General features: G+C 55.0%; 1 protein-coding gene across 6 annotated transcripts; it reads left to right on the forward strand.

Moving 5' to 3' along the window:
* The first annotated feature begins 97 nt into the window (after positions 1-97).
* SIGLEC1 (sialic acid binding Ig like lectin 1) lies at positions 98-25,399 on the forward strand. 6 transcript variants are annotated; one of them, XM_028828232.2, is made up of 22 exons: positions 98-277; positions 4,651-4,808; positions 5,182-5,541; positions 5,853-6,149; positions 8,005-8,271; positions 8,644-8,898; positions 10,447-10,746; positions 12,896-13,153; positions 14,226-14,561; positions 15,024-15,281; positions 15,478-15,780; positions 17,443-17,703; positions 17,833-18,144; positions 18,663-18,914; positions 19,229-19,498; positions 19,588-19,839; positions 20,157-20,456; positions 20,757-21,017; positions 22,106-22,408; positions 22,660-22,762; positions 23,125-23,197; positions 23,731-25,399. In XM_028828232.2, exons 2-22 carry the CDS (start codon positions 4,760-4,762, stop codon positions 23,788-23,790), a joined length of 5,130 nt encoding a protein of 1,709 aa, XP_028684065.2. In that variant the 5' UTR covers positions 98-277; positions 4,651-4,759; the 3' UTR covers positions 23,791-25,399. The 6 variants fall into 6 exon arrangements, with proteins under 6 accessions (XP_028684065.2, XP_077807397.1, XP_077807398.1 ...); XM_077951271.1 differs by having other exon boundaries at positions 112-277; positions 4,654-4,808; XM_077951272.1 differs by having other exon boundaries at positions 164-309; positions 4,654-4,808.
* The last annotated feature ends 1,032 nt before the right edge of the window (positions 25,400-26,431 follow it).

Below are 26,431 nucleotides of genomic sequence, written 5' to 3' on the forward strand. Positions count from 1 at the left end.
GTCCCTAAGTCCCTGGCCTTGCCGAGGGCCTTCCCCTATGGAGGTCTTTCCCGTTTTGGCATTGCGCAAGGCCTGCAGATGCCTCCCTGACCAGCCTCCGGGCTGGACAGTAGAGCTAAGGCTTTGGGAAAGAGGAAGCAGCCCCCGAGATGGGATCCTTCTCTCTTGAGCTGGCAGAGCCCTGGGGAGCCAGCTGCACCAGGAGCTTCTGCCCGGCCTTCCTGTTCTCCTCTCCGCAGGTCTAGCACCCCCGCAGCCACTTCCTCCTGTGGAGCAGGTACTGCTGTCCCTGGTCCCTGGGCCCGGAGGGTGAGTGGAGCATTAGGAGCGGGGCTGGGCTGAAACTGTCTGAGTGGGGTAGGGGCAGGGGTGGGGGGAGTCCATCTGGGTGTGAGTGGTGGACCCCAAACCAACCCAAGCCCAAGGCACTAATCAAAGCTAGACTCAACTGAAACCCTTCCACCACCCCAAATCCTTCCAACCTGCATCCCAATCCCAGACCATCATCCTCCGCTGACCCTGCCTTAGCCCCAGCCCCAGCCCCTATTCCAACCTTACCTCACCCTCCCCTCACTTGCACCCAACCACAACCATTTACTCATCCATCCAATTCCAACCATCCATCATCCCAACCCTAACCGCAACTCCGACTCTATCATCCTCATCTCAATCCAGCCTCCACCGTATCTTAACCATCACCTGTAACCAACTCCAACCTTCACCCTTACCCCCACCCATCACTCAACCTCAATGTCCACCCCAATCCCATCCTTAATTTGCTTCCAAAATTCCAACCTGACCATCACCCTGACCTCAGCCCCAGCCCAGCCCAATGATAATCTCTCCTTACTCTAACCCCAGCCCCATTCCACTTCATCCATCACCACTTTGTCGGTCTACAGGAGGGCTTCTGGTGCTGTCCAGCACAGTTCGGAGAGTGGGCACTCCAGCCAGAAGTATTTAGAGCCAGATTAAGGAATGAAGTGTGAAATTTCTACTGCCCATGTCAAAGCCAATAGGCATTCATTATGGATTCTATGGCTCTGATAATTAACATTTGGCCTGTGATTGGGGATTTCCACTATTTTGACCGTAATCTGCTCCAGGAATTACCCATCTGTACCCTGACTCCCTATCTGTGGGCCAGCAACCTCCAGCTGGCCTTGTCACCCTGTGTCCTTCTTTCTCTAGCCCAATGGGGAAGTTGGGGAGAAACCTTGGTGTCAGGAAACAGAAACTGAATCCTACGCCAGGGCCAAGCTGTCCAAAGGGAAACTGCCTCTGCCCTTTCTTCCCCAGCTGAACTTGGCCTCTGGAATCAGAGGTCAGGAACCTGGGGCCCCAGCCCACCCTCCAAGACCTCCTGAGGCGCTTGGTCTCAAACAGGCAGCAAACGTGAGTGCCCACTGTGTACCAGGCCAGCCCAAGGCATGCCGATTCAACATATACCAATACTAGGAGTGAGGATTTAGAATCCTGTCTTCAGAGCACCCAAGACTTGGAGACTCAAGGATGAACCTCAGGAACTTCTGTCTGGGGGACAATGATTTCCAAAAGAGTCACCCAAGATGGTTCAGGGCTGCAGAGCCACTTGCTCCCTGTTCCTAGCACGCCGCTCCCTTCCCCGGGACCTGCAATCCCGCCTCAACCACCAGGGGACGCTGGGTACTCACTAGGCCACAGCCACAACCCAACTTGTTGGGCAGGGGCCAGGGGGCAGGGGGCAGGGGGAGGGGGGCAGGGGGAGGCGCGGGGTGCGCACTGTCCCCTCAACTCCAGGCTTTCAAACAGGGACAGAGGTCTCCTTTCTGGGCTGTCCCTGCTCTTTCTCTTTCCAGTACAGTTATCTGGGCTGAAGCTGGTCTTTGTGGTGGAACAGGCTGAACCAATAGGCTGGACTCTGGTGGGGCTGGCCCCTTTGGGGTTGGAACCGGGCTAAGCATAGGTGGCCTCTACATGATGTGATTGTAGTAGTCCTGGAAAGGGTCCTCCCTTGCGCCCTGTTCCAGGGTGGCTGTGTCCAGAACCCCACCATTCTTCCATCAGGTTCACGTTGTACTTTTCGGGACCCCAAATGGGAGGAACAGGGGAGCTTGGACAAGATAGCTGCCCTGGCCATAGTAGAGCTGACCCTGACATCCCCTGTGGCCAGGGACACATCTGACCCCCAGTATGCCCAGCAGGCTGCTTTTCTTCACGGGGAGGTGTCCAGGCCCCAGGGCCCCAGCTACACTATTCTCCAGTGGCCAAGAACCAAGTGTGGAGGCTGGGGGGGCATCTTCCCAGAAGGGGAGGAGGCCTAGGGCTTCCCAGAGAACTGGAGATGAGCCCCTGGGCCTCCACAAATGGCCAGAGCGGTCCACTCCAGCAGCCCACAAGAGGGCTGGGTCCCCTGGGGAGAGGTGTCCTTCCTGTCCCAATCCCGACCTGTACTGTGCTCCCTGCCGGGGCACCTTCTGCCTTCTGCAGTGCGCTAAGTCCCGCCTGGTCAGCCTGACCAGCCCTGGGCCTCGGCTCAGCCCCTTCCCAGGTGTGCCCCCTGGTAGTCATAGGAATCTGCTGAGCCCAGCCCCTGAGGCAGATAGGCTGGGGGCTGGGAGGTCATGAGTTTCCTGTCCTCACTTCCAGCCTCCCCGTTCACTTGGCCAAGTCAGCATTTAGGACCAGGGAGGATTGCAAAGTTGGCAACATGGGTGTGTATGTGGTGAAATATACATAATATAAAATTTACTGTTTTAACTGTCTTTAAGTGTGCAACCCATGACATTAAGTACGTTTGCAATATTGTGTAACCATCACCACTGTCTATTTCCTGAACTTTTTCATTATCTGAGAGACTCAGCCATCATTAAACATTAACTCCCCCTCCCCGCAGCCCCTGGTTACCTCTATCCTACTTTCAGTCTCTGAATGTACGTAGTCTAGATATTTCATGTAATTGGAACCCTACAATATTTGCCCTTTTGTATATGGCTGATTTCACTGAGCATAATGTTTTTAAGGTTCACATATGTTAGAATTCATTCCTTCTTATGGCCAATTGATATTCCATTGTATGTACATACCACAGTTTGTTTATCCACATCCATTCATTGATGGACATTTGACCTGTTTCCACCTTTTAGTGGAATAGTGCTGCCGTGAACATTGGTGTACTCTGTTAGAGTCCCTGTTTTCAGTACTTTTGGGTATATACCTAGGAGTGGAATTACTGGATCATATGGTGATTCTATGTTGACTTTTTGAGGAATGACCAAATTGTTTTCCCCAGTGATTGAACCATTTTATATTCCTACCAGCAATACACAATAATTTTAATTTCTCCACATCCTCACCAATATTTATTATTTTCTGTGTTGCTTTGTTTGTTTGTGAACAGCCTCCTAAAGTGTTGGGTTCACAGGCATGAGCCACTGTGTCTGGCCAAGTTTTAAATTTTGATGAAGTCCAACTTACCTATTTTTTTTTTCTGTGCTTTTAATTTCATACTTAAGAAAGCATTGCCTAATCCAAGGTCATGAAGATTTTCACCTATGTTTTCTTCTGAGAGTTTTATAGTTTTACTTATATATGTTTCTGGCATCTCTTCCTTTTGGACTCAGGTCTGTGGTACCCCTTAGACACTCCCCGACCAGGGGCACTCCATGGTTGAGGGCCTGCCTTTTTGGATATGGTACACTCAGCACACATTGAGCTCATGTTTGTGGGGTATGTGTTCCACAGGGCTCTCACACTACCTGTCAAACCTAGACTTGCCCTGCACCTCCCCACTCCAACTCTGAACCTCAGCTCTGAACCCCTAAAGACCTCACCCCTCTCTTAGTCACTAAGGGGTTTGCTGAATGCCTGGTGGCACATATCTTCAGTTCTAGGTCCTGAGAAATGGGCTCTCACAAGCTATAAAAAACAAGGCAAGGACAGAGATAGCTCTGGGGTAGCTACAGGAACCTCAAAGGAGAAGTTCCAGCTGGAAGTCAAATTCATGCTGCACCTTGAAGGTTGATTAAGGTTTCAGTAGGCAAAGATTATTTGTGGTGGAGATAGAGCTGGGCAGCTAGGAAGCCTGTGAGCAGACAGAACTGCCCCCAGAATGGGTCTGTGGAGAGCAGGGAATGGGGACAGAGCTGGGGGCAGGAAATGAGGACCTTTCACATCTCACAGGCAATGGGGAGCCACAGAAGGTTTTTGAGCAGGGGAGTGACTATTAAAGGCAGCACTTTGGCAAGTTCAGTAAAGCCCCATTATGGCCTATAGTTAGTAAGGCAGGTGGTAGGAGACAAGCCTCAGGAAGAAACCATCTTTCTGGCTGGGTGTCTTGGAGTGAGTCACTGGGCATCTCTGAGCTCCAGTTCCTGTTGGTTTGGGTGGTAGGGAGGGGGCAGGGAAGTGGGGAAGAGGGAGAAACAGCTGTTCATCTGCCTTAGGGTGGTATCCTTGAGGGGCTGGGAAAGCAGAACTTGGGGTAGGGCCAAAGGACACACAGGCTTTTCTGAGGCAGGCCACCAAGTGAGGGCATTCCTGGGCACAGCCTGAGCTGGGAACGTGGCCTCCTGGCTCTCTGCTGGTGGCTGACCCAGAGGTCCTTAAGAGCCCTACCCTCTTGTTGGGTTGGCCAGCAGAGGAGGTGGGGACACAGGCTTGGACTCCCAGCAGGTGCTGGGGCTGAAGTGCCCAGAGGTGTCCCTGGAGGCCCCTGTGTGCCCAGCCAGTGCGGTGCGCACCACCCTCTTAGGCAACAGGAACAACACAAGAACCTGCTATGGGCTTCTTGCCCGAGCTTCTCCTACTGGCCTCATTCTTCCCACCAGGTAAGCTTTGCAGGCCTAGTGCCTGTCTTCCAGGGCCCAGCCTTCGTAAGTCCAGCCCTTGGCTGATTAGACTATGCCTGGGTTACAGGTTTGGTTGCTGAGGTCAAGGGAGGGTCCAGTAGGGCAGTGGCCAGGAGCTGGGCAGGAAGCTATGATCTGTCTTGGAGCCACCCTACCAAACCTCTGAGCAGCCTCGGGCAGTGGACTGACCCCAGGGGCACTGAGAAGGGCTGCTCTAAGTGTGCATTTCTTGGGGTAGGGCAGAGTTTGGGAGCCCATCTGGAGCACCTTCCCTGGGGCAGTTCTCTGGGCTCTGTGGCACCCTGAGGCCTGTAACACCCTCCTCTCTGTCCCCCTGCCATTCTTCCCCCAGGCCAGGCCTCATGGGGCGTCTCCAGTCCCCAGGATGTGCAGGGTGTGAAGGGGTCTTGCCTGCTTATCCCCTGCATCTTCAGCTTCCCTGCCGACGTGGAGGTGCCTGATGGCATCACGACCATCTGGTATTACGACTACTCGGGCCGGCGGCAGGTGGCAAGCCACTCAGCGGACCCCAAGCTGGTGGAGGCCCACTTCCGCGGCCGCGCCGAGTTCGTGGGGAACCCTGAGCACAAAGTGTGCAACCTGCTGCTGAAGGACCTACAGCCCGAGGACTCTGGCTCCTACAACTTCCGCTTCGAGATCAGTGAGGGCAACCGCTGGTCAGATGTGAAAGGCACCTTGGTCACAGTGACAGGTGATAAGTGGGGTGGCCTGGCTGCTCCCCGGGAGGAATTCCCAAGCTGCTTCTGGACCCCTTGGCTCTCAGCCCCAGCCCTTGTGCTGACTCTAACCCCAGCCAGTCTCAGCCTCCGTTCCAGTCCCGGCGTAGGCCCAGGCCTGGTTCTCCCTTGTTTTCACCCAAGTGGGGCTGGAGTAGAAAGCGCCTTTCCTTTCCTTCCCCTAAAAGCCCCCTCCCCAGGGCTCTCTCCTCAACTGGGGTTTCCAGGGCAAGGGATCTCAGGGGTGGTGAAAGGGGGTCCTGAGCACTGCTGTCTGTGTCCTCAGAGGAGCCCAGGGTTCCCACCATCGCCTCCCCGGTGGAGCTTCTCGAGGGCACAGAGGTGGACTTCAACTGCTCCACCCCCTACGCATGCCTGCAGGAGCAGGTCAGACTGCAATGGCAAGGCCAGGACCCTGCTCGCTCTGTCACCTTCAGCAGCCAGAAGTTTGAGCCCACCGGCGTCAGCCAGCTGGAGACCCTCCACATGGCCATGTCCTGGCAGGACCACGGCCGGATCCTGCGCTGCCAGCTCTCCGTGGCCAGTCACAGGGCCCACAGTGAGATTCACCTCCAAGTGAAGTGTGAGTTGTCCGGGGACACACCCTTGTGGCTGACCACATCTGTGGCTCGCTGACAAAACCCAGCCCCTCTCCAGCCCACAGAAACGGAACCTTTGCTCCTGACACAAAAGCAGGCTGCACCTGGGCCTCCAGGGTAGGGCAAGTGGAGAAACACTGCTGAGCCCCGAGGGCTTCGTTAAATGGTTCCCTTCCACCTCCTGCTGCTTCGAAGGGGCTTGTCCTTGAGGCCAGGTTGGGCAGAGAAAGGGAGACACAAAGGGTTGGGGAACAGGAGCTCCCACGCAGCTTCAGGGTTGGCAGCAAGCATCCTGGGATTTCCCCCGTGCTGGAAGATGCTGCGCAGGTGGGGTTTATCCCTCTCCTGCCTTAAGCCTGCTCATGACCATGGGGACCAGGGTGTCACGCAGGCACCGCTATGAGTCAGTGGGGAGAAAGCCCGGGTTTCCATTGGTTATGCATCTTCCATCTCAAATGGGGCAGCCTATTCTAGGACAATCGCTGCTCACAGGCATCTGGCTGCTGGCTCCACCCACCCCCTAGCTGTGAAAACTTCAGGCAAGTTCCTTGCCTCCCAGAGCCTCTGTTTTCTCATGTCTATGGTGAAGATAACAATAGATGGTTCCTGTCTCAAAGGTTTATGATAAAAATTAAAGGAGATGGGCTGGGCGCGGTGGCTCACGCCTGTAATCCCATCACTTTGGGAGGCCGAGGCAGGTGGATCACTTGAGGCCAGGGGTTCAAGACCAGCTTGGCCAACATAGTGAAACCCCGTCTCTACTAAAAATATAAAAATTAGCCAGGTGTGGTGGCGCGTGCCTGTCATCCCAGTTACTAGGGAGGCTGAGGCAGGAGGATTGCTTGAACCCAGGAGGCGGAGTTGCATTGAGTCGTGATTATGCCACTGCCCTCCAGCCTGGGTGACAGAGCAAGACTATGTCTCAAAACAACAACAACAACAAAACGCAAATAAAGGAGATGACCCAGGTAAGGTATTTGGAAGAGTGTCTGGCACATATTAAACACTTGAGACCGGATACAGTGGCTCACACCTATAACCCCAGTGCTTTGGGAGGCCAAGGTGGGAGAATGGCTTGAGGCAAGGAGTTCGAGACCAGCCTGGGCAACATAGTGAGACCCTGTCTCTACAAAAAATTAAAAAACAAAAATTAGCCAGATGTGGTGGTTTGCACCTGTAGTCCCAGCTCCTTGGGAGCCTGAGGCAGGAGGACCACTTGAGCCCAGGAGTTTCAGGCTGCAGTGAGTTATGATTGTGCCTCTGCACTCCAGCTTGGGTGACTGAGCCAGACCCTGTTTCTAAAAAAATAAGAATAAAACACTTGAATACATAGAGAGAGGCTTTGGAACAAGATTTCAGGAAATGCAGTTTCTTTGCATTGTTGGTCTCCTGACAAACTGGGTAACTATTTTCAGAGCTCGTTTGATGCTGCCTTTGGCCCCCTCCCACTAGGTGGTTGGTCCCTTACCAATAGCTTCCACAGGCCACTAAAGCTAGCAGCGAGGTACCCATGGCCCTGTGTGTGGAGCTCGCCTCAAATAGAGGAGGGGCAATGGACAGCATTGGGAAGCAGAAGACTACAGCTGGTGGGGTAGGCTGGACGCTGGGCCAAGCATCACATGATCAGCTCTCAATGGCATAGGAATGCGTCAGGCGCAGGGGGCAGGAAAGGGATGGACATGGGCGGGCAGAGCATGCCCTGGGTGGGGACTGAAGGGGACTGCTGTTTTATCTGGGCATACTTCCTTAGGACAGAGCTTTGAAAGGGGGACAAGAAGAAGTGTGCCATCCCCTGCCTCCCCAAGCACCTTACCTGATACCCCCCACTGTGCCTTTCAGATGCCCCCAAGGGTGTGAAGATCCTCCTCAGCCCCTCGGGGAGAAACATCCTTCCAGGTGAGCCGGTCACACTCACCTGCCAGGTGAACAGCAGCTACCCTGCAGTCAGTTCCATTAAGTGGCTCAAGGATGGGGTGCACCTCCAAACCAAGACTGGTGTGCTGCACCTGCCCCAGGCAGCATGGAGTGATGCTGGCGTCTACACCTGCCAAGCTGAGAATGGTGTGGGCTCTTTGGTCTCACCCCCCATCAGCCTCCACATCTTCAGTGAGTTCTTGGGAAGATTGTGTATTGGCCAGAGAATAGGAAGGGGCTTAGGCCTCAGGGACAGAGAGGCGACAGGGCAGGGCAGAGCCAGCAACTGGCATAACCCGGTGCTTCCTGGATGCATGTGTGGAGTCCCAGCCTTGCCTTACCATGAGACAGGTGACAATACCCCCACGAAGGGTGGGATGTCAGGGGGTCCTGGTGAGCCAGACGAACAGATGCAGAGCACTCTGGGAGGCTCCACTGTAGTGGCAGGCGGGTGGTGTAGGATGTGCAGAGATTGAGGCTGATTGGCTGAGACCTGGGGACTATGTGGGGCTGGGGCTGGAAGTCGGCTAGGATCCCCCATCACTCCCTGTGCTGCCCTTGCAGTGGCTGAGGTCCAGGTGAGCCCAGCAGGTCCCATCCTGGAGAACCAGACAGTGACGCTAGTCTGCAACACACCCAACGAGGCGCCCAGTGATCTCCACTACAGCTGGTACAAGAACCATGTCCCGCTGGAGGACGCCCACTCCCATATCCTCCGGCTGCATTCCGTCACTAGGGCTGATACTGGCTTCTACTTCTGTGAGGTGCAGAACGCCCATGGCAGCGAGCGCTCGGGCCCTGTCGGCGTGCTAGTCAACCGTAAGTGGCCAGGGTGGGGTGGCACTGGACACAGTCAGAGCAGGGCCAGACAGTGGAGCCCCAAGGAAGGGTTGAGGTCCTGGGCATGGGAACTTCAAGGCCACTTACCTGGAGGTGGCCTTGAGCTCACGTCCCAGCTCTGCACACCTGGGCAAGGTTTTGACCTCCCTCCTATTTTATAAAAACTTTTTATTTGGAAGTTTAAACTTATGAAAAGTTGCAGAGAAAGACCAAGAATGATTATATACCTTTAACCTAGATTTCCCATTTATTAACATTTTGGCACATTTGCTTTATCTTTCTCGCTGTCTACACAGACACACACACGTACATACATATATATAAATGTATGGCTATAGACTTGCATATATACATGTGTACATATATGGGTACTTGTGTGTATGCACATCCAGTCTACGTGGACATGGGCACATATACATATATGCACACTCGCTATATATACATATGAATATGTTATCTATCTATGTATCTACCTACATATTTATATTCCTGTGGCTGCAGACATGATGCTCTTTACTGCTAAATTCCTAAGATCATTCTCTTACATAACCACAATGTAATGATCATGATCAGGAAATTTAGCATTGATGGAAGACTTTTTTTTTTTTGAGATGGAGTCTCGCTCTGTTGCCCAGGCTGGAGTGCAATGGTGCGATCTTTCTCACTGCAACCTCCACCTCTGTGGCTCAAGCGAATCTCCTCCTGCCTCAGCCTCCCAAGTAGCTGGGATTACAGTCACCCACCATCCTGCCTGGCTAATTTTTGTGTTTTTGTAGAGACAGAGTTTCACCATGTTGGCCAGGATGGTCTTGAACTCCTGACCTCAGGTGATCCACCTGCCTCGGCCTCCCAAAGTACTGGGATTACAGGTGTGAGCCACTACACCCAGCTGATAGAAGACTATTATCTAAGCTATAGTCATTTTACCAATGGACCTAATACTGTCTTTTGTAGCCATCCTTTTTCTGGTCCAGAATATAATCACAGTTCACTCACTGCATTGGGTCGTTGTGTCTCTTCATTCTCTATTAGTCTGGGACTGTTCCTCAGTCTTTCCTTGTCGTTCTTGACACTGAAACTTGCAGAGTTCAGGCCTGCTGCTCTGAGGGGGTCCCTCACTCCACATTTGCCTGACTTGAATGGCCTGAGACCATGCCCTCTGGCGGGAGGCTGCGGACGGACATGCTGCTCTGCCCTGTCAGGAAGCACTCCCTGGCAGCTTGTCCCATTGCTGATGATGCTCACCTGGCTAAGGTGCTGTCCCTCACCAGATCTCTCTATTAGTTTTCTCATCTTTGAAGTGGGGCTCCTATCCCCACTTGCAGGGTGGCCTTGAGCACTGCCTGGGACAGCAGAGTGATGTGCCCAGCCCAGCCAAGGACAAAAGTGTGTTCAGCAGGTGCTCAGGCGCTTTGGGATCACCCCCTTCTCCCATGGCATTGTAGGACAAAGGGGTGCAGAGGTCACCGGTTGTATCGGGGTATCCAGGGAATGAGGGTGACAGACCCGCCTCTCTTCTCCACACAGACCCGCCTCTCACCCCAGTCCTGACAGCCTTCCTGGAGACCCAGGCGGGACTTGTGGGCATCCTTCACTGCTCTGTGGTCAGTGAGCCCCTGGCCACACTGGTGCTGTCACACAGGGGTCATATCCTGGCCTCCACCTCCGGGGACAGTGATCACAGCCCACGCTTCAGTGGTACCTCTGGTCCCAACTCCCTGCGCCTGGAGATCCGAGACCTGGAGGAAGCTGACAGTGGGGAGTACAAGTGCTCAGCCACCAACTCCCTTGGAAATGCAACCTCCACCCTGGACTTCCATGCCAATGGTAAGACGGGCACTGGCAGCCAGGGAGAGTGGAGGGAGCCTGAGGAGGAGCCTGCTCCAGCCCGTTCCTTCTAGAAGCCTAGTGGACTCAACTGCAGGACTGAGCTAGCTGGCTAGGTTACATGAAAGGGGCTGTGCAGTGACCCAACCTCAGAGCTTCCTGAAAATCAAGGCAAAAAGGGAAACACAACAGGTCGCATCATTCCTTTGCGTATACACTGACTCTAAACGTGGAGAGTCCCTCAGAAGCATTCATTATTTTTTAATTATGAAACTTTGGGAGCAGGCTCTATGCTAGCAGTCAGATGTGGGAAGTCAGATAGAAAAATAGGGTTTTCTGGCTGGGCGCGGTGGCTCACACCTATCCCAGCGCTTTGGGAGGCCAAGGTGGGTGGATCACGAGGTCAAGAGATCGAGACCATCCTGGCCAACATGGTGAAACCCCATCTCTACTAAAAATACAAAAATTAGCTGGGCATGGTGGCAAGTGCCTATAGTCCCAGCTACCTGGGAGGCTGAGGCAGGAGAATCGCTTGAACCTGGGAGGCGGAGGTTGCAGTGAGCCAAGATTGTGCCACTGCACTCCAGCTTGGGCGACACGAGTGAGACTATCTCAAAAAAAAAAAAAAGAAAAGAAAAGTAGGGTCTTCCAACTTTCGGTATGTGTGCTGTCCTTCCCTCCTCCTGAGGCCATGGTAGCTAATTGATCAAGCCAGATTTTTGTTTTTGTTTTTTGAGATAGGGTGTTTCTCTGTTGCCTAGGCAATGGTATGTTCATGGCTCACTGCAGCCTCAAACTCCTGGGCTCAAGCCATCCTCCCATCTCAGCCTCCCAAGTAGCTGAGACCACAGGCCCATGTCACCACACCCAGCTAATTAAAAAAAAAAAAAAATTGTGACCAGGCACGGTGGCTCATGCCTGTAATCCCAGCACTTTGGGAGGCCGAGGCAAGCGGATCACCCGAGGTCAGGAGCTCGAGATCAGCCTGGCCAACATGGTAAAACCCCGTCTCTACTAAAAGCACAAAAATTAGCCAGGTGTGGTGGCATGCACCTGTGGTCCCAGCTACTAGGGAGGCTGAGGCAGGAGAATTGCTTGAACCTGGGAGGCAGTGGTTGTAGTGAGCTGAGATCACACTGCAGAACTCCAGCCTGGGTGACAGAGCAAGACTCCGTCTCAAAAAAAAAAAAAAAGGCCGGGCGCGGTGGCTCAAGCCTGTAATCCCAGCACTTTGGGAGGCCGAGACGGGCGGATCACGAGGTCAGGAGATTGAGACCATCCTGGCTAACACAGTGAAACCCCGTCTCTACTAAAAAATACAAAAAACTAGCCGGGTGAGGTGGCGGGCGCCTGTAGTCCCAGCTACTCGGGAGGCTGAGGCAGGAGAATGGCGTAAACCCAGGAGGCGGAGCTTGCAGTGAGCTGAGATCCGGCCACTGCACTCCAGCCTGGGCGACAGAGCGAGACTCTGTCTCAAAAAAAAAAAAAAAAAAAAAAAAAGCTGGCCACAGTGGCTCACACCTGTAATCCCAGCACTTTGGGAGGCCGAGGCGGGTGGATCACCAGAGGTCAGGAGTTCCAGATCAGCCTGGCTAACATGGTGAAACCCTGTCTCTACTAAACGTATAACATTAACTGAGTGTGGTGGCACTCCTGTAATCCTAGCTACTTGGGAGGCTGAGGCAGGAGAATCACTTACTTGAACCCAGGAGGCAGAGGTTGCAATGAACCAGGATCATACCACAAAATTCCAGCCTGGGAGACAGTGCGAGACTTCTCAAAAAAAAAAATTGTTTGAAATGGAGTCTCACTATGTTGCCCAGGCTGGTCTGGAACTCCTGGCCTCAAATGATCCTTCTGCCTCAGTCTCCCAAAGTGCTAAGATTACAGGCATGAGCTACCATGTCCAGTCAAGCCAGGTGTTGGACATAAGCCTGGGCTCTGGCTCTGAATCTTCAACCACGCTGCAGCCAGCTACTACCAATAGATCTGATTTGGCATTCCAGGGCAAACCCTCCTGATCCACCACAAAACCCAGAGCTACCTACACTAGTGTGGGGGAAAGGAGAACCCTGGAGGGCTTTTTGCATAGGGCAGCATGGTGGGGTGGAGACGCGGGACCCTTCCCAGCCTCTTCCTCTCCCTGCAGCCGCCCGTCTCCTCATCAGCCCGGCAGCCGAGGTGGTGGAAGGACAGGCAGTGACACTGAGCTGCAGAAGCGGCCTGAGCCCCATGCCTGATGCGCGCTTCTCCTGGTACCTGAATGGAGCCCTGCTTCACGAGGGGCCCAGCAGCAGCCTCCTGCTCCCCGCGGCCTCCAGCACTGACGCTGGCTCATACCATTGCTGGGCCCGGGACGGCCACAGTGCCAGTGGCCCCTCTTCGCCAGCCATCCTCACTGTGCTCTGTGAGCAGCCACCACCTGCTGCAGCCTCCTGCCGGGACCCACCAACCACCCCACCTCCTCCTCCTCCAACAGGCCCCCCAACCCTGTCCTGCCCTGCCCCGCCCCAGGGTTTACATCAGGAGGCCTGGGTCACAGGCCTGGCCACGATGGGCCTCTCTACCTGGGGCTGAAGTTTAGGAAATGAGGCTGGGGCCTTCTCTACCTCTCCACGTCTTTACCCTCCAATCCCAGCCCTGTGGGCTCCTCTGTCCCAGCCTCAAGCTAAGCATGGATACCACATCCATGCTCTGTCCTCATGGGTGAGCCCTGGGACACCACACTCCTCTATTTGTGCACATGCCCCACAGGTTACACTGGGCTCCCATAGGCACCAAGGCAAAGCCCCTCAGCACAGGGACAGATGGCCCCTCTGCATCCGCCAAGAGGGGAGGCTCCATATGAGACTAAGGGCCTGATTCCAGAGGCTTCCCCTGACACACCCATGTGCCGGACGTCCCAGAACTGTCAGAGGGCAGTCGCCTCTGCAAGGTTTTCTGGTGTCTGAGTGAGATCACATGGGGGCCGCGGCTGATGGCTCTCTTTTGGCCACCTGTCTCCAGAAGCCTTCAGGAAGAGGCCATTCTATGCATTCGCTAGTATCACAGGATCTGGCTTGGAGATCAGAGATAAGCTGCAGGGCAGACCTTGAGGGGAGGCTCGTGGTAAGGCATTGGGTGCAGGGTGGGAGCAGAGGGCACGACCCCCAGGGACTGCTAGGTGGACACCCTGCTCAGCAGCAGATGGCACTTACGAAAGGTGGCAGTCAGCCCATACGGTCACCTTTGTTTGAGCTAGAAAATGGTGCTCCTTCTGGGAAGACTCAGTCAGCATCAGGGCCCAGCCTAGCTTGAGGAGCATGAGCTGAGTTCCACCCACCCTGGTCTGGCTGCCCTTGTGCAGTGCACAGTCTGCACAGCTGTTTGGGGCAGCCCTAGGGATCTGCCTTTGTCCATTGTATTCTGGGAGCCTAGTCAGGCTTGTGGGGCCCTGGCAGCGACCGTGGGATGAGTGCCCATGTTCTTCCTCCCTGCAGACCCCCCTCGCCAACCAACATTCACCACCAGGCTGGACCTCGATGCCGCTGGGGCCGGGGCTGGACGGCAAGGCCTCCTTTTGTGCCGTGTGGACAGCGACCCCCCCGCCAGGCTGCAGCTGCTCCACAAGGACCATGTTGTGGCCACTTCCCTGCCGTCAGGGGGTGGCTGCAGCACCTGTGGGGGCTGTTCCCCACGCATGAAGGTCACCAAAGCCCCCAACTTGCTGCGCGTGGAGATTCACAATCCTTTGCTGGAGGAGGAGGGCTTGTACCTCTGTGAGGCCAGCAATGCCCTGGGCAACGCCTCCGCCTCAGCCACCTTCAATGGCCAGGGTGAGTTGGGCAGGGAATGGGCGGCCTGAGGACAGGGGCTGGAGTTCTGGACTGTTCTGCTCCCGGGAGGATCTAATCAGGCAAAACCACTGTGTGCAGCTGTGGGGGCCCCTCGCTGCCCTCCTCCACATTCAGGAAGAGCAGAGCTGCTCCTTCCCATGATCTCTGTTCAGGCCAGGGACAGGCGACACAGTACACAGCTGGTCTCTGAGGAAGGACTCCCCAGCTGGGATAGTTGGGCTGCCTTGTCCTCCTTCCCCATACTGCAACCCTCTCTGCCCAGAGCCCGCACAGTCCCCAGGGCCCAGTTCTCCCAGGCTGCCCTGTGAACTGGCTTGCTTTTCTCCCCAACCCTGTGGGCACCCCAGGGGGCCTCCTTCCTATTCCTTCCAGACGAGTGGCTGGACCCCTGACTCCTGGGGGCAGGGGGTGGTCAGTGAGCCTGTGCTGCCTGCTCTCCAGCCACTGTCCTGGTCATTGCACCATCACACACGCTTCAGGAGGGCACAGAAGCCAACCTGACTTGCAACGTGAGCCGGGAAGCTGCCGGCAGCCCTGCCAACTTCTCCTGGTTCCGAAATGGGGTGCTGTGGGCCCAGGGTCCCCTGGAGACTGTGACACTGCTGCCCGTGGCCAGAACTGATGCTGCCCTTTACGCCTGCCGCATCCTCACCGAGGCTGGCGCCCAACTCTCCACTCCTGTGCTCCTGAGTGTACTCTGTGGGTGACTAGCATGGGCAGCCTGGGGACTTGGAGGGTGGAGGGGTGGTCTGGGGAGAACCAGGGGTTGGGCTGGGGTTTGGGGAGGAAAGAGTGTGGCTTAGGCTGTGTGTGTGGCAGGAGGTGGGGGACATAATGTGGCAGTTGTAATGTGGTGAGCTAGGCTGCATGGCCTCAGCTCACTCTGTTCCTGCAGATCCCCCGGACCCTCCAAAGCTGTCAGCCCTCCTAGACATTGGCCAGGGCCACATGGCTGTGTTTGTCTGCACTGTGGACAGCCGCCCCCTGGCCCGGCTGGCCCTGTTCCATGGGGAGCACCTCCTGGCTACTAGCCTGGGTCCCCAGGTCCCATTCCGTGGTCGGCTCCAGGCTAAGGCTGAGGCCAACTCCCTGAAGTTAGAGGTCCGAGAATTGGGCCTTGGGGACTCTGGCACCTACCGCTGTGAGGCCACAAATGTTCTTGGATCAGCCAACACCTCACTCTTCTTCCAGGTCCGAGGTGAGTGTCAGTCTTCTGAAGATATGGTAGACTCTGATGCCCTGGGGGCTACTCTGGTCAGACTTTGGGCTGGGTCTTGTGAATTTCATGCAGAAATGTGTCTTTTTCAGTCCTGGTAAGGGCAGTTTCCAGCCAGCCAGCAGAAGGCCTCCCTTCGCCTCCAGCTAGATATTTTCACCTGTAATAACTGCAGCAGCCACTAGGAGGCAGTGGCAATTCACAAGGTGGCTTGCTTGGTGGGAGCTCTTTCTGAAATAACTTACCTTGTGATCATAAAATTTTGTTACATAGTAAACATTCTCATAAATATATATATTTATATTATGCATATATGTTTATGTATGATATATACACACACAAATATACATTATGTGTATTCTTATGCATAATATATTCATATTTATTTATATACACATATACACGTGTGTGTGTGTATATATATGTATATATAGTCTCTATAAAAATCCTCCCTCAGGCTGGGTACCATGTTTCACGCCTGTAATCCCAGCACTTTGGGAGGCTGAGGCAGGTGGATCACTTGAGGTCAGGAGTTCAAGACCAGCCTGGCCAACACAGTACTAAAATTACAAAAATTAGCCAGGTGTGGTGGTGGGCATTTGTCATCCCAGTTACTCGGGAGGCTGAGGCAGGAGAATCATTTGAACCTGGGAGATGGAGGTTGCAGTGAGCTGAAATTGCACTTCACTCTGGCCTGGATGATAGAGTAAGACTCCGTCTTAAAACAAAAACAAAAACAAAACAAAATTCTCCCTAAACAAATAAACCAGGACAAAGGAAAGATAATACCCATAATACAAAGGACAAAGGAACACACATGCTTCTTCCACCACGGTGACCGACAGCACCAATTTTGGGACATTTACTTTGAGCCTTGGTTCTGTGTATCTTTTCTTACTTAGCATACCTATTTTGCAGGGAGAAATTGAAAGTTCGAGTTTTAGGAGCTTTTCCCCAGTTGCATGACCCTGCTGGCTGTGGTCTCAGGCGTGGTCTGTGCTCTTGCTTAGCATTCCAGCTGTCCCTCCATCTCACTCCCTGCATCCTGGGGTTCTCCTGCTTCAGACCCAGGGGCCACCGAGGAGCTGCCCTTTGCCTGGTCCCCAGTTCCTGTGCTCTTGTGGCCTGGAGTCTGGATGCAGGTCCAGCCTGTTGAGGGCGCTCAAGATCACATAGCTGCTAACATTCCCTTCCAAGCCCTCGGTCACCCATGCTGAGTCCAGCTCCTAGTTAGGACAATGGCCCTAGGATGATCTAAATCCCTCCCTTTTCAGTGCTTTATGGGTTGAACCAACATTTGTCAGGAGCTAACACATGCAGGCACGGTGCCTGGAACTGGGGTCACAGGTCACACAAGTCCAGTGCCCATGAGGCTTACGCTTTGGTAGGCGAGATATGACTGACACAGTAAAACCATCCCACCAGGTGGTGGGAGGTAAATGCCAGCATGGAACCTGTGCAGGAGAGTGGGGAGCAGGAGGGGCAAGGCATGGGGCTGAGTGGGCCCTGGCGGTGGTCTGGAAGGGGGCTGCGGCTCCAACTCATGGAGTTGGGTTGTGTAGTCCTAGGTGGACATGCACATGGTCCCAGACTGTGGGAGATGTGGGTGGAGAGCCCTCACCTGCTCTTGGTTTTCCCCTGCAGGAGCCTGGGTCCAGGTGTCACCATCACCTGAGCTCCAAGAGGGCCAGGCTGTGGTCCTGAGCTGCCAGGTACCCACAGGAGTCCCGGAGGGTACCTCATATCGTTGGTATCGGGATGGCCAGCCCCTCCAGGAGTCGACCTCGGCCACTCTCCGCTTTGCAGCCATAACTTTGACACAAGCTGGGGCCTATCATTGCCAAGCCCAGGCCCCAGGCTCAGCCACCACGAGCCTAGCTGCACCCGTCAGCCTCCACGTGTCCTGTAAGGACTTTTATCCCGTCCATGTGTTGGGGAAGGAATGCAGTCCCCTGGTCCTGGGCTCTGTCACGTGACAGGGCCCTGGATGAGGGACCCCCTGACTGGGTCCTGACCACTCCCCACCCTGTGTAGATGCCCCACGCCAGGTCACACTCACTACCCTGATGGACACAGGCCCTGGGCGACTGGGCCTCCTCCTGTGCCGTGTCGACAGTGACCCTCCGGCCCAGCTGCGGCTGCTCCATGGGGACCGCCTTGTGGCCTCCACCCTACAAGGTGTGGGGGGACCTGAAAGCAGCTCTCCCAGGTTGCAGGCGGCTGTGGCCCCCAACACACTGCGTCTGGAGATCCATGGGGCGATGCTGGAGGATGAGGGTGTCTACACCTGTGAGGCCTCCAACACCCTGGGCCAGGCCTCGGCCTCAGCTGACTTCGATGCTCAAGGTCTGTGTGTGTGTGTGTGTGTGTGTGTGTGTGTGTGTGTCTTCTTTAAAAGAGGAGAGGAGGTGGGACAGGGTTCTAGAAGCCTGGAGGCGTAGGAATAATCCTCATTCCCACCCTTCCTAATAGTGGTGGACTCCAGACTTGAGTTTCATGGGAGAACCTTTTTTAAACACCAAATTTTACATGCATGCCCAGTGGATAGAACTAAAGAGGGAATTTCAGGAGAAAGTGCAGCAGGGGAGGGGAGGTCTGCGGTCTCCCCATTTGCCCCCAGCCATGGTCAGGGAGGGGCTCAGGGCCTTCCAGGACTCTGCGGAACTCCACTGGGGACCACTCAGGAGCCAGTAGGCTATTCCCAAGCTCGACCTCTGAGCCCCATTTATAGGTGGGCCACCTGGGGCTCCCAGAGGCCAAGGGGCTCCCCAGCAGTAAGGGCAGCTCACCCACATGGAGGCAGGTGGCTTGCTATACACAGCCTCAAGACCGTCGCTGGTGTCCTGTGCTCTCCCTCTCCCCAGCTGTGAATGTGCAGGTGTGGCCCGGGACCACTGTGCGGGAGGGGCAGCTGGTGAACCTGACCTGCCTTGTGTGGACCACTCACCCGGCCCAGCTCACCTACACATGGTACCAGGATGGGCAGCAGCGCCTGGATGGCCGCTCCATCCCCCTGCCCAACGTCACAGTCAGGGATGCCACCTCCTACCGCTGTGGTGTGGGCCCCCCTGGTCAGGCACCCCGCCTCTCCAGACCTATCACCTTGGACGTCCTCTGTGAGTCTGGCTGGATGCAGGGTGGGGCTGGCAGGAGTGACAGCAGCCCACAGGGATCAGGGCATGGCCAGAACCCCACAGGTGTCCAGTGGGGAACTTAGTACCCAGTAGCTAGTGGAGAACTGGGCAAGGAGCATTAGAGTAGGGGGCACTGGGGTAAGTCCTGTCTGGGCAGAGGAGCAGTGCCTCAGATTGGGTGGTTGGGAGCCATTGGGGTGGGGAGCCAGGGCCCTCCTGAGTTTGAATGCCACCTGCAAACTGGCCTCCTGCAGGCTGCCGCCTGTGACTCCTTGTAAGCCTCTCATGCCCTGCAGACGCACCCCGCAACCTGCGCCTGACTTACCTCCTGGAGAGCCGTGGTGGGCAGATGGTCCTGGTACTGTGCACTGTAGACAGCCGCCCGCCTGCCCAACTGGCCCTCAGCCACGCCGGTCGCCTCTTGGCCTCCTCGACAGCAGCCTCTATCCCCAACACTCTGCGCCTGGAGCTGCGGGAGCCACAGCCCAGTGACGAGGGTTTCTATAGCTGCTCTGCCCGCAGCCCTCTGGGCCAGGCCAACACGTCCCTGGAGCTGCGGCTGGAGGGTGAGGCAGGGCCCAGGCCAAGCCCACTGAGATGGAAACCCACTGTGGTGTCTGGCTGGGCCCAGCTGATCCTGGCCTCCTTCACACAGGTGTGCGGGTGATCCTGGCTCCAGAGGCTACTGTGCCTGAAGGTGCCCCCATCACAGTGACCTGTGAGGACCCTGCTGCCCGCCCACCCACCCTCTATGCCTGGTACCACAATGGTCGTTGGCTGCAGGAGGGGCCAGCTGCCTTGCTCTCATTCCCGGTGGCCACAAGAGCTCATGCAGGCGCCTACTCTTGCCAGGCCCAGGATGCCCAGGGCACCCGCAGCTCCCGTCCTGCTGCCCTGCAAGTCCTCTGTGAGCAGGGGGTCCTTGGCCAGGGCAGCCCAGGAGGAGGGTGCTGGAGGGTGCTCTGGGCTCTGGTGGGGGTGGGCACAGGACTGCAGTGGGCCCAGGAATGGGCAGTTGGGGAATGAGGACATAGGTGCTGGAGAAAGAGACAGTCCTATAAGCCCTGCCTGGAGTACTCTGCCCATAGGACTCCTGGGAAGGTGTCACTTCTAGGAAGTGGCCGTTGGTCCAGAGGCTTCAACCTGGCCAATCCCAGGCAACTGGGCAATACGCAGTGCAGGGTGCCTAAGCAAGGCCCCCATCTGTGCCCTGCCTACCCACAGATGCCCCTCAGGACGCTGTCCTGTCCTCCTTCCGGGACTCCAGGGCCAGATCCATGGCTGTGATACAGTGCACTGTGGACAGTGAGCCACCTGCTGAGCTGGCCCTATCTCATGATGGCAAGGTGCTGGCCACGAGCAGCGGGGTCCACAGCTTGGCATCAGGGACAGGCCATGTCCAGGTGGCCCGAAATGCCCTACGGCTGCAGGTGCAAGAGGTGCCCGCAGGTGATGACACCTATGTTTGCACAGCCCAAAACTTGCTGGGCTCAATCAGCACCATTGGGCGGTTGCAGGTAGAAGGTGAGTGGGAGAGGGGGAGGAGGAGGGGCTCTGATGCTGTCAGGTCCAAGTCTATGAGAGGGGCTGGAGCTCCCACTAGAGCGGGCTGTCTGGTCTGAGAAAGCCCTGCCTTGAGAAGCCTAATCTGATGGAGGAGGCACAGCTCCCACTGGAGGAGGTACAGTTCCACCTTGGAAAGCCCAATCCCAAGTCAGACTGAGACCTTCCCACAATGGGCAGTGGCCCCTCAGAGGTCCACCCAGAGGCTCCAACCCCTGAGGCCTACAGATCTCCAACCACCTATCTATCCTCCACCCGCAGGTGCACGCGTGGTGGCGGAGCCTGGCCTGTATGTGCCTGAGGGCGCTGCCCTGAACCTCAGCTGCCGCCTCCTGGGTGGCCCTGGGCCTATGGGCAACTCCACCTTTGCATGGTTCTGGAATGACCAGCGGCTGCACGTGGACCCTGTGCCCACTCTCGCCTTCACCCACGTGGCTCGTGCTCAAGCTGGGATGTACCACTGCCTGGCTGAGCTCCCTACTGGGGCTGCTGCTTCCACTCCGGTCATGCTCCATGTGCTCTGTGAGTGTGAACCTCCTCCCCTGCCTTAGTCTCCCCACACCTCACACGCCCACCTCAGTTCTTCCTCCTCTTCTGTCTGCCAAGAGTGAAGACTTCGTGGATATTGAGTTCTGGGTTGGAATCCTGGCTCTCCTGCTGTCTGGTTGTGTGATCTTATAAAATGGGGAATACATCATTCACCTCATCTTGCAAGTAGTATAAGAAATAAATGGAAGGGCACGGGGGCTCATGCCTGTAATCCCAGCACTTTGAGAGGCTGAGGTGGGTGGATCACTTGAGGCCAGGAGTTCGAGACTAGCCTGGTCAATATGGCGAAACTCCGTCTCTACTAAAAATACAAAAATTAGCACGGCATGATGGCACACACCTGTAATCCCAGCTATTCAGGAGGCTGAGGCAAGAGACTCGCTTGAACCTGGGAGGTGGAAGTTGCAGTGAGCCAAGATCACCACAGCACACTCCAGCCTGGGTGACAGACTGAGACTCTGTCTCAAAAAAAAAAAAAAAAAAAAAAGAAAGAAAGAAAGAAAGAAAAAAGAAAAAACCAAAAGAAATAAAGCATGCTGAGTGTCCGGCACACAATAGACCCTCATCAGTCTTGGTCTCCCCTCCAGCCTTCACTAAAGCCTACACTGTGTCAGTCAGCTATTGCTACATAACAAGCCACCCCAAAACTTACTGTTTCAAACAAAAGCCATGTTATTTGCTCAATTCTGTGGGCTTGGCTCAGCTGGAGAGTTCTTCTGTTGTTCACACTTCATGTGGCTGCAGTTGTCCAGTGGTCTCAGATGACTGCACACTCGTGGCTGCCGGTTGGGCCACATGTGCCCAGCAGGCTGGCCTGGGCTTCCCACATTGTTGTGTTCCAACAAGCAGAAGAGAAGCTACAAGGTCTCTTGAGGTCTGGCTCTGAAGTTGCACAATGTCACTTCTTTCTTCAGTTGATCAAACTGAGTCACAGATGCAAGGACTGAGGAAATAGGTTCTGCCTCTTAATGGGAGGAGCAGCAAAGTCACTGTGCATGGGTGCAGGGAGGGAGGAATTTGTGGCCATTTTCTGCAATCACCACACTCCCTTCCTCTCACAGACCCTCCCAAGACGCCCACCATGATGGTCTTCGTGGAGCCTGAGAATGGCCTCCGGGGCATCCTGGATTGTCGAGTGGACAGCGAGCCCCTTGCCAGCCTGACTCTCCACCTTGGCAGTCGACTGGTGGCCTCCAGTCAGCCTCAGGGTGCCCCTGCAGAGCCACACATCCATGTCCTGGCTTCCCCCAATGCCCTGAGGGTGGACTTCGAGGCACTGAGGCCCAGCGACCAAGGGGAATACGTGTGTTCTGCCTCAAATGCTCTGGGCTCTGCCTCTACCTCCACCTACTTTGGGGTCAGAGGTAAGGGGAGGGGGCTCCATCTCCCAGGCCACTCTGCACAAAAGCCCAGTTCTTAGGCCCAAAGGCTTCCTTCCCTGTATCCCTTCTACTGCAGCACAACTTGCCTGTCTACTCTAAACTGATTGCTAGGGGCTTCCTTGTGTGAAGAGATAAAGCAGAAGTTAGAAGGTTTCATCTTGGGTGGGTCCCCTTGGAAGGAAGCACTGGGGGCCTGCAGCTGTGGCTGCCCTGAGTCCCCCTCTGTGTTCCAGCCCTGCACCGCCTGCACCAGTTCCAGCAGCTGCTCTGGGTCCTGGGAGTGCTCGTGGGCCTCCTGCTCCTGCTGTTGGGCCTGGGGGCCTACTACACCTGGAGGTAGGTCTGGAGCCAGGGGTGGGCCAGAAGATTGGGGTAAGGCAGCCCAGCTCATCTTCCCCCCAAATTCCCCCAGGTCCTTTAGGACCTCCTATCAAGTTCACAGGCTGCCTACTTCTCAGACTGCCCCTCCAAATTGGGAATCCCTTCTAGAATTGCCCCTGAATCCTCCTTGCTGTAGTTTTCTTCTTTCCTCCTCTCTGCCCTGGCTGTGCTAAAGCAAGGGCTAGGGAGGAAGACAGAGGAAGCACCCACTCTCCACCACTCTGGCGGTCTGGAGCCAGCCTGTGGGGAGTGGGAGAGGAATGGGGGCAGCAGGTGGGGAGGGGAAAGGCTCTCTGAGTCTACTCTGGGCCTTGCAGAAGGAGGCGTGTTTATAAGCAGAGCATGGGCGAGAATTCGGTGGAGATGACTTTTCAGAAAGAGACCACGCAGGTATCCATTCAACACATGCGGGCAGATACAATACCCAGCTAACCCACAGTGCCGACTGGCATCTGGAGACTGCTGTCATTTATGGGATGGTGCCTGGGACCAAGGGGAGGTTGGGGAGAGCATGCAGGGAACCAGGAGCCCCTCAGGAGATAGGAGAGCCCTGTTCTGCTTGGGGCAGAGAGAATCTCTCTGTCTGCTGGTGGCTGGCTTAGAGGACTAGGGGAGACTTCCTGGACTTAGCAGCATCCCCTCCATTTCCAAGACACATGTTCTGACTCCCTCACCTTTGATCTGAAGCCTCTTCCCCACTCCCGAGCCTGCCCATCACCTGGGCAGAAGTGAAAGTCAGTTTCTCCTCCCCTGTGGTGTGTCCCTTCTGCAGCTGATTCACCTGGTGGGCCAGGGCTCCAAGTCACACTTCCAGCCATGCACACTCCCACCAATCCTCTTGGGACCCTACCTAAGGCTAGGGGCCTGGGAGCCTTCCCTGGCTCCCAGAGGCCTCCTGTAACCAAGGTTTTCTCTTTGGGAAGCTCATTGATCCTGATGCAGCCACATGTGAGACCTCATCCTGTGCCCCACCCCTGGGCTGACCAGTGGTGTTACCTGCCCTCCAGAGGAGAAGGTGGCCAGCATCTATTATGACTCCAGCCTGTGAATGTGAATGAGGCAGCATTGGGTCCTGCCTGCCTCTATGAAAACAGCTCTGTGACATCTGACTTTTAATGACCTGGCCCCAAGCCTCTTGCCCCCCCACCCCACAAAAATGGGTGGTGAGAGGTCTACCCAGGAGGGTGTTGACCCTGGAGGACACTGAAGAGCACCGAGCCGATCATGATGACCACTTCTCTCACTCGCTCTTCTCTGGATCTTCTCCCTTCTCTCCATTTCGCCCGCAAAGGAAGCCCTGCCCTTTCACATCCTTCTCCTCGAAAGCCACCCTGGACTTTGATTGGATTACAGCATCCTCAGAGGCTCGCCAAGGCACTCTGTATTCAGCAGAGTATCAGCCAGTCTGCTCTAACAAGAGACCAAATACAGTGGCTTCAACATGATAGAATTTTATTTTTCTCTCCCATGCTAGTCTGGCTGTTACGATGGTTTAAGATGATGGGGCTCAGGATCCTTCTATCTTCCTTTTATCTATCCCTAAAATGTTGCCTTTGATTGTGAGGCTCACCATTGTCCTGCTCTGTCCACATGCCCTCCAGCCAGAAGAGGGAAGAGTGGAGGTAGAAGCACACCCATGCCCATGGTGAACCCAACCCAGAAGCTACACAGGACTTTTCCACTCACTTCCCATTGGCTGGAGTATTGTCACATGGCTACTCCAAGCTACAAGGGAGACTGGGAAATGTAGTTTTTATTTTGAGTACAGAAGCCATTTGGAATTGGACTTCCGAAGGGCTCCCAACTGTGGGCTCAGCCCTGGGACTTTTGACATTGTTGGGAATGCCATCAGCAGGCCATGTTTTGTCTCAGTGCCCATCTACTGAGGACCTGGGTGTGCCCCTGGCCATTCTGGTCATGGGCTTCCTGGAAGAGATGATCACTCTCACACTAAGACTGAGGAAATAAAAAAGGTTTGGTGTTTTCCTAGGGAGAGAGTGAGCCAGGCAGTGGAGTTGCCTAAGAAGACATCCTTGTGCCAGATTTGGCCCCTGAAAGAAGAGATGCCTTCATTCCCCCCCACCCCCACCACCACCCGTACCCCCAGTGGCTGGGTACTGCCTTACTGGCACTTACAAGAGTGGAGGGCAGACACAGATGTCGTCAGCATCCTTGTTCCTGCTCCAGATGCATCCCTGTCCATGGCTGAGTGAGCTCCTGTCCTTTTCCTGGAGGCCCTGTGTCGGGCTGTTAAAGAGAACGAGTTACCAAGAAGGACTGACGTGCCACTGTGAATCAGGGACCAAGAGGAGAGAACTCTGGAGTGGGCTAGTGACTCCCCTGCAGCCTGGTGGAAATGGTGGGAGGAGCTAAGAGCCCTGTGCTCTAGGATTTGGGTTGAAAAACAGAGAGAGAAGTGGGAGTTGGCACAGGAGCTAACAGGCTGGGAGGCAGTTGGGGGCCAGGTGAACTTTGTGTAGCAGAGGCCGCACCCTCCCTCATTCCAGGCCCTTTCATTTTCATGCTCCATTGCCAGACTCTTGCTGGGAGCCTGTCCAGAATGTCCTCCCAATAAAACTCCATCCTATGACACAACTGGAGTGAGTCTCTTTCTTGCAACCCAAACAGCTGGGCTAGAACACAGAGGAGTCTCAAGTTAGTGGGGTTTATTCTTAGACACCATCTGTAGGAGGGGGCCAGGGGCTGCAAGTTACATGACATTTATCACAAATTACCTTATGCTGAAGTGATTTATGTCCCTTTCTGTTCCTTGAGGCTCCATGTGTTGCTCACATTTGCCACCCACGATGACCAGCCCCGTGCGTGGCATGTAGCAGGTGGGCATGTGAACTAAGCATTTGTCTTGTCTACATTGCTGACAATGGGGAGGGTGGAGAACATGGACTAAATCCGGAGGTGGGACAGGGAGAGAGCAAGCCAAATGCAGCCAGATGTTTGGGGGCTATCTGGGGAAGAGAGGGTGAGGGGAGGATCATAAGCAGCCGCTGAAGCTGCGGCTACTGGCGGATTTAGGAATATCCGGCTTGGGAGTCTTCCTCTGCTTCCGTGTACTTCCAAGGGGACATATGTCCATCTTGGATCGCAGGGTTCTCAGAGGGATTTGTTGTGTTTGCTTCCAGTGGTCTGAGGCCTCCTGAGACTTTGTACATTTAATTGAAGTGTAACATACAGAAAAGTTTACACATTATAAATGCAACTCAAGGACTTTTCCAAAAGCAAACACACCCAGATCAAGAAACAGACCATCCCACAGTCCCCCCTTACACCCTGTACCAGTTGCAGCCCCCACAAGGGTAACTACTATCTTGACTTCAAACACCATAGATTTGATTTGCCTGTTTTTGAACTCTATATAAGTAGAATCACAGAGTGTGTATAATGACTTTGGAAAACTGTTTGACAATATCTATTAAAGCTAAAATACCCTTGCCCTACGAACCTGAAATTCCACCCACCTTGCCAAGGGACAAAAAGTTCCCCTCTAAATGCACCAGGCTGTCAGGGATGAAGCCTTGGCTTTGGGGCCCCCATTCATACACAAGATTTTTTCTGGGGCACCCAAGCATCAGTCTGTCATCTCGAGGTGCCACCCTGGCCATCTCT

The sequence above is a fragment of the Macaca mulatta genome, chromosome 10 (assembly GCF_049350105.2).
Source record: "Macaca mulatta isolate MMU2019108-1 chromosome 10, T2T-MMU8v2.0, whole genome shotgun sequence".
Classification (NCBI taxonomy): domain Eukaryota; kingdom Metazoa; phylum Chordata; class Mammalia; order Primates; family Cercopithecidae; genus Macaca; species Macaca mulatta.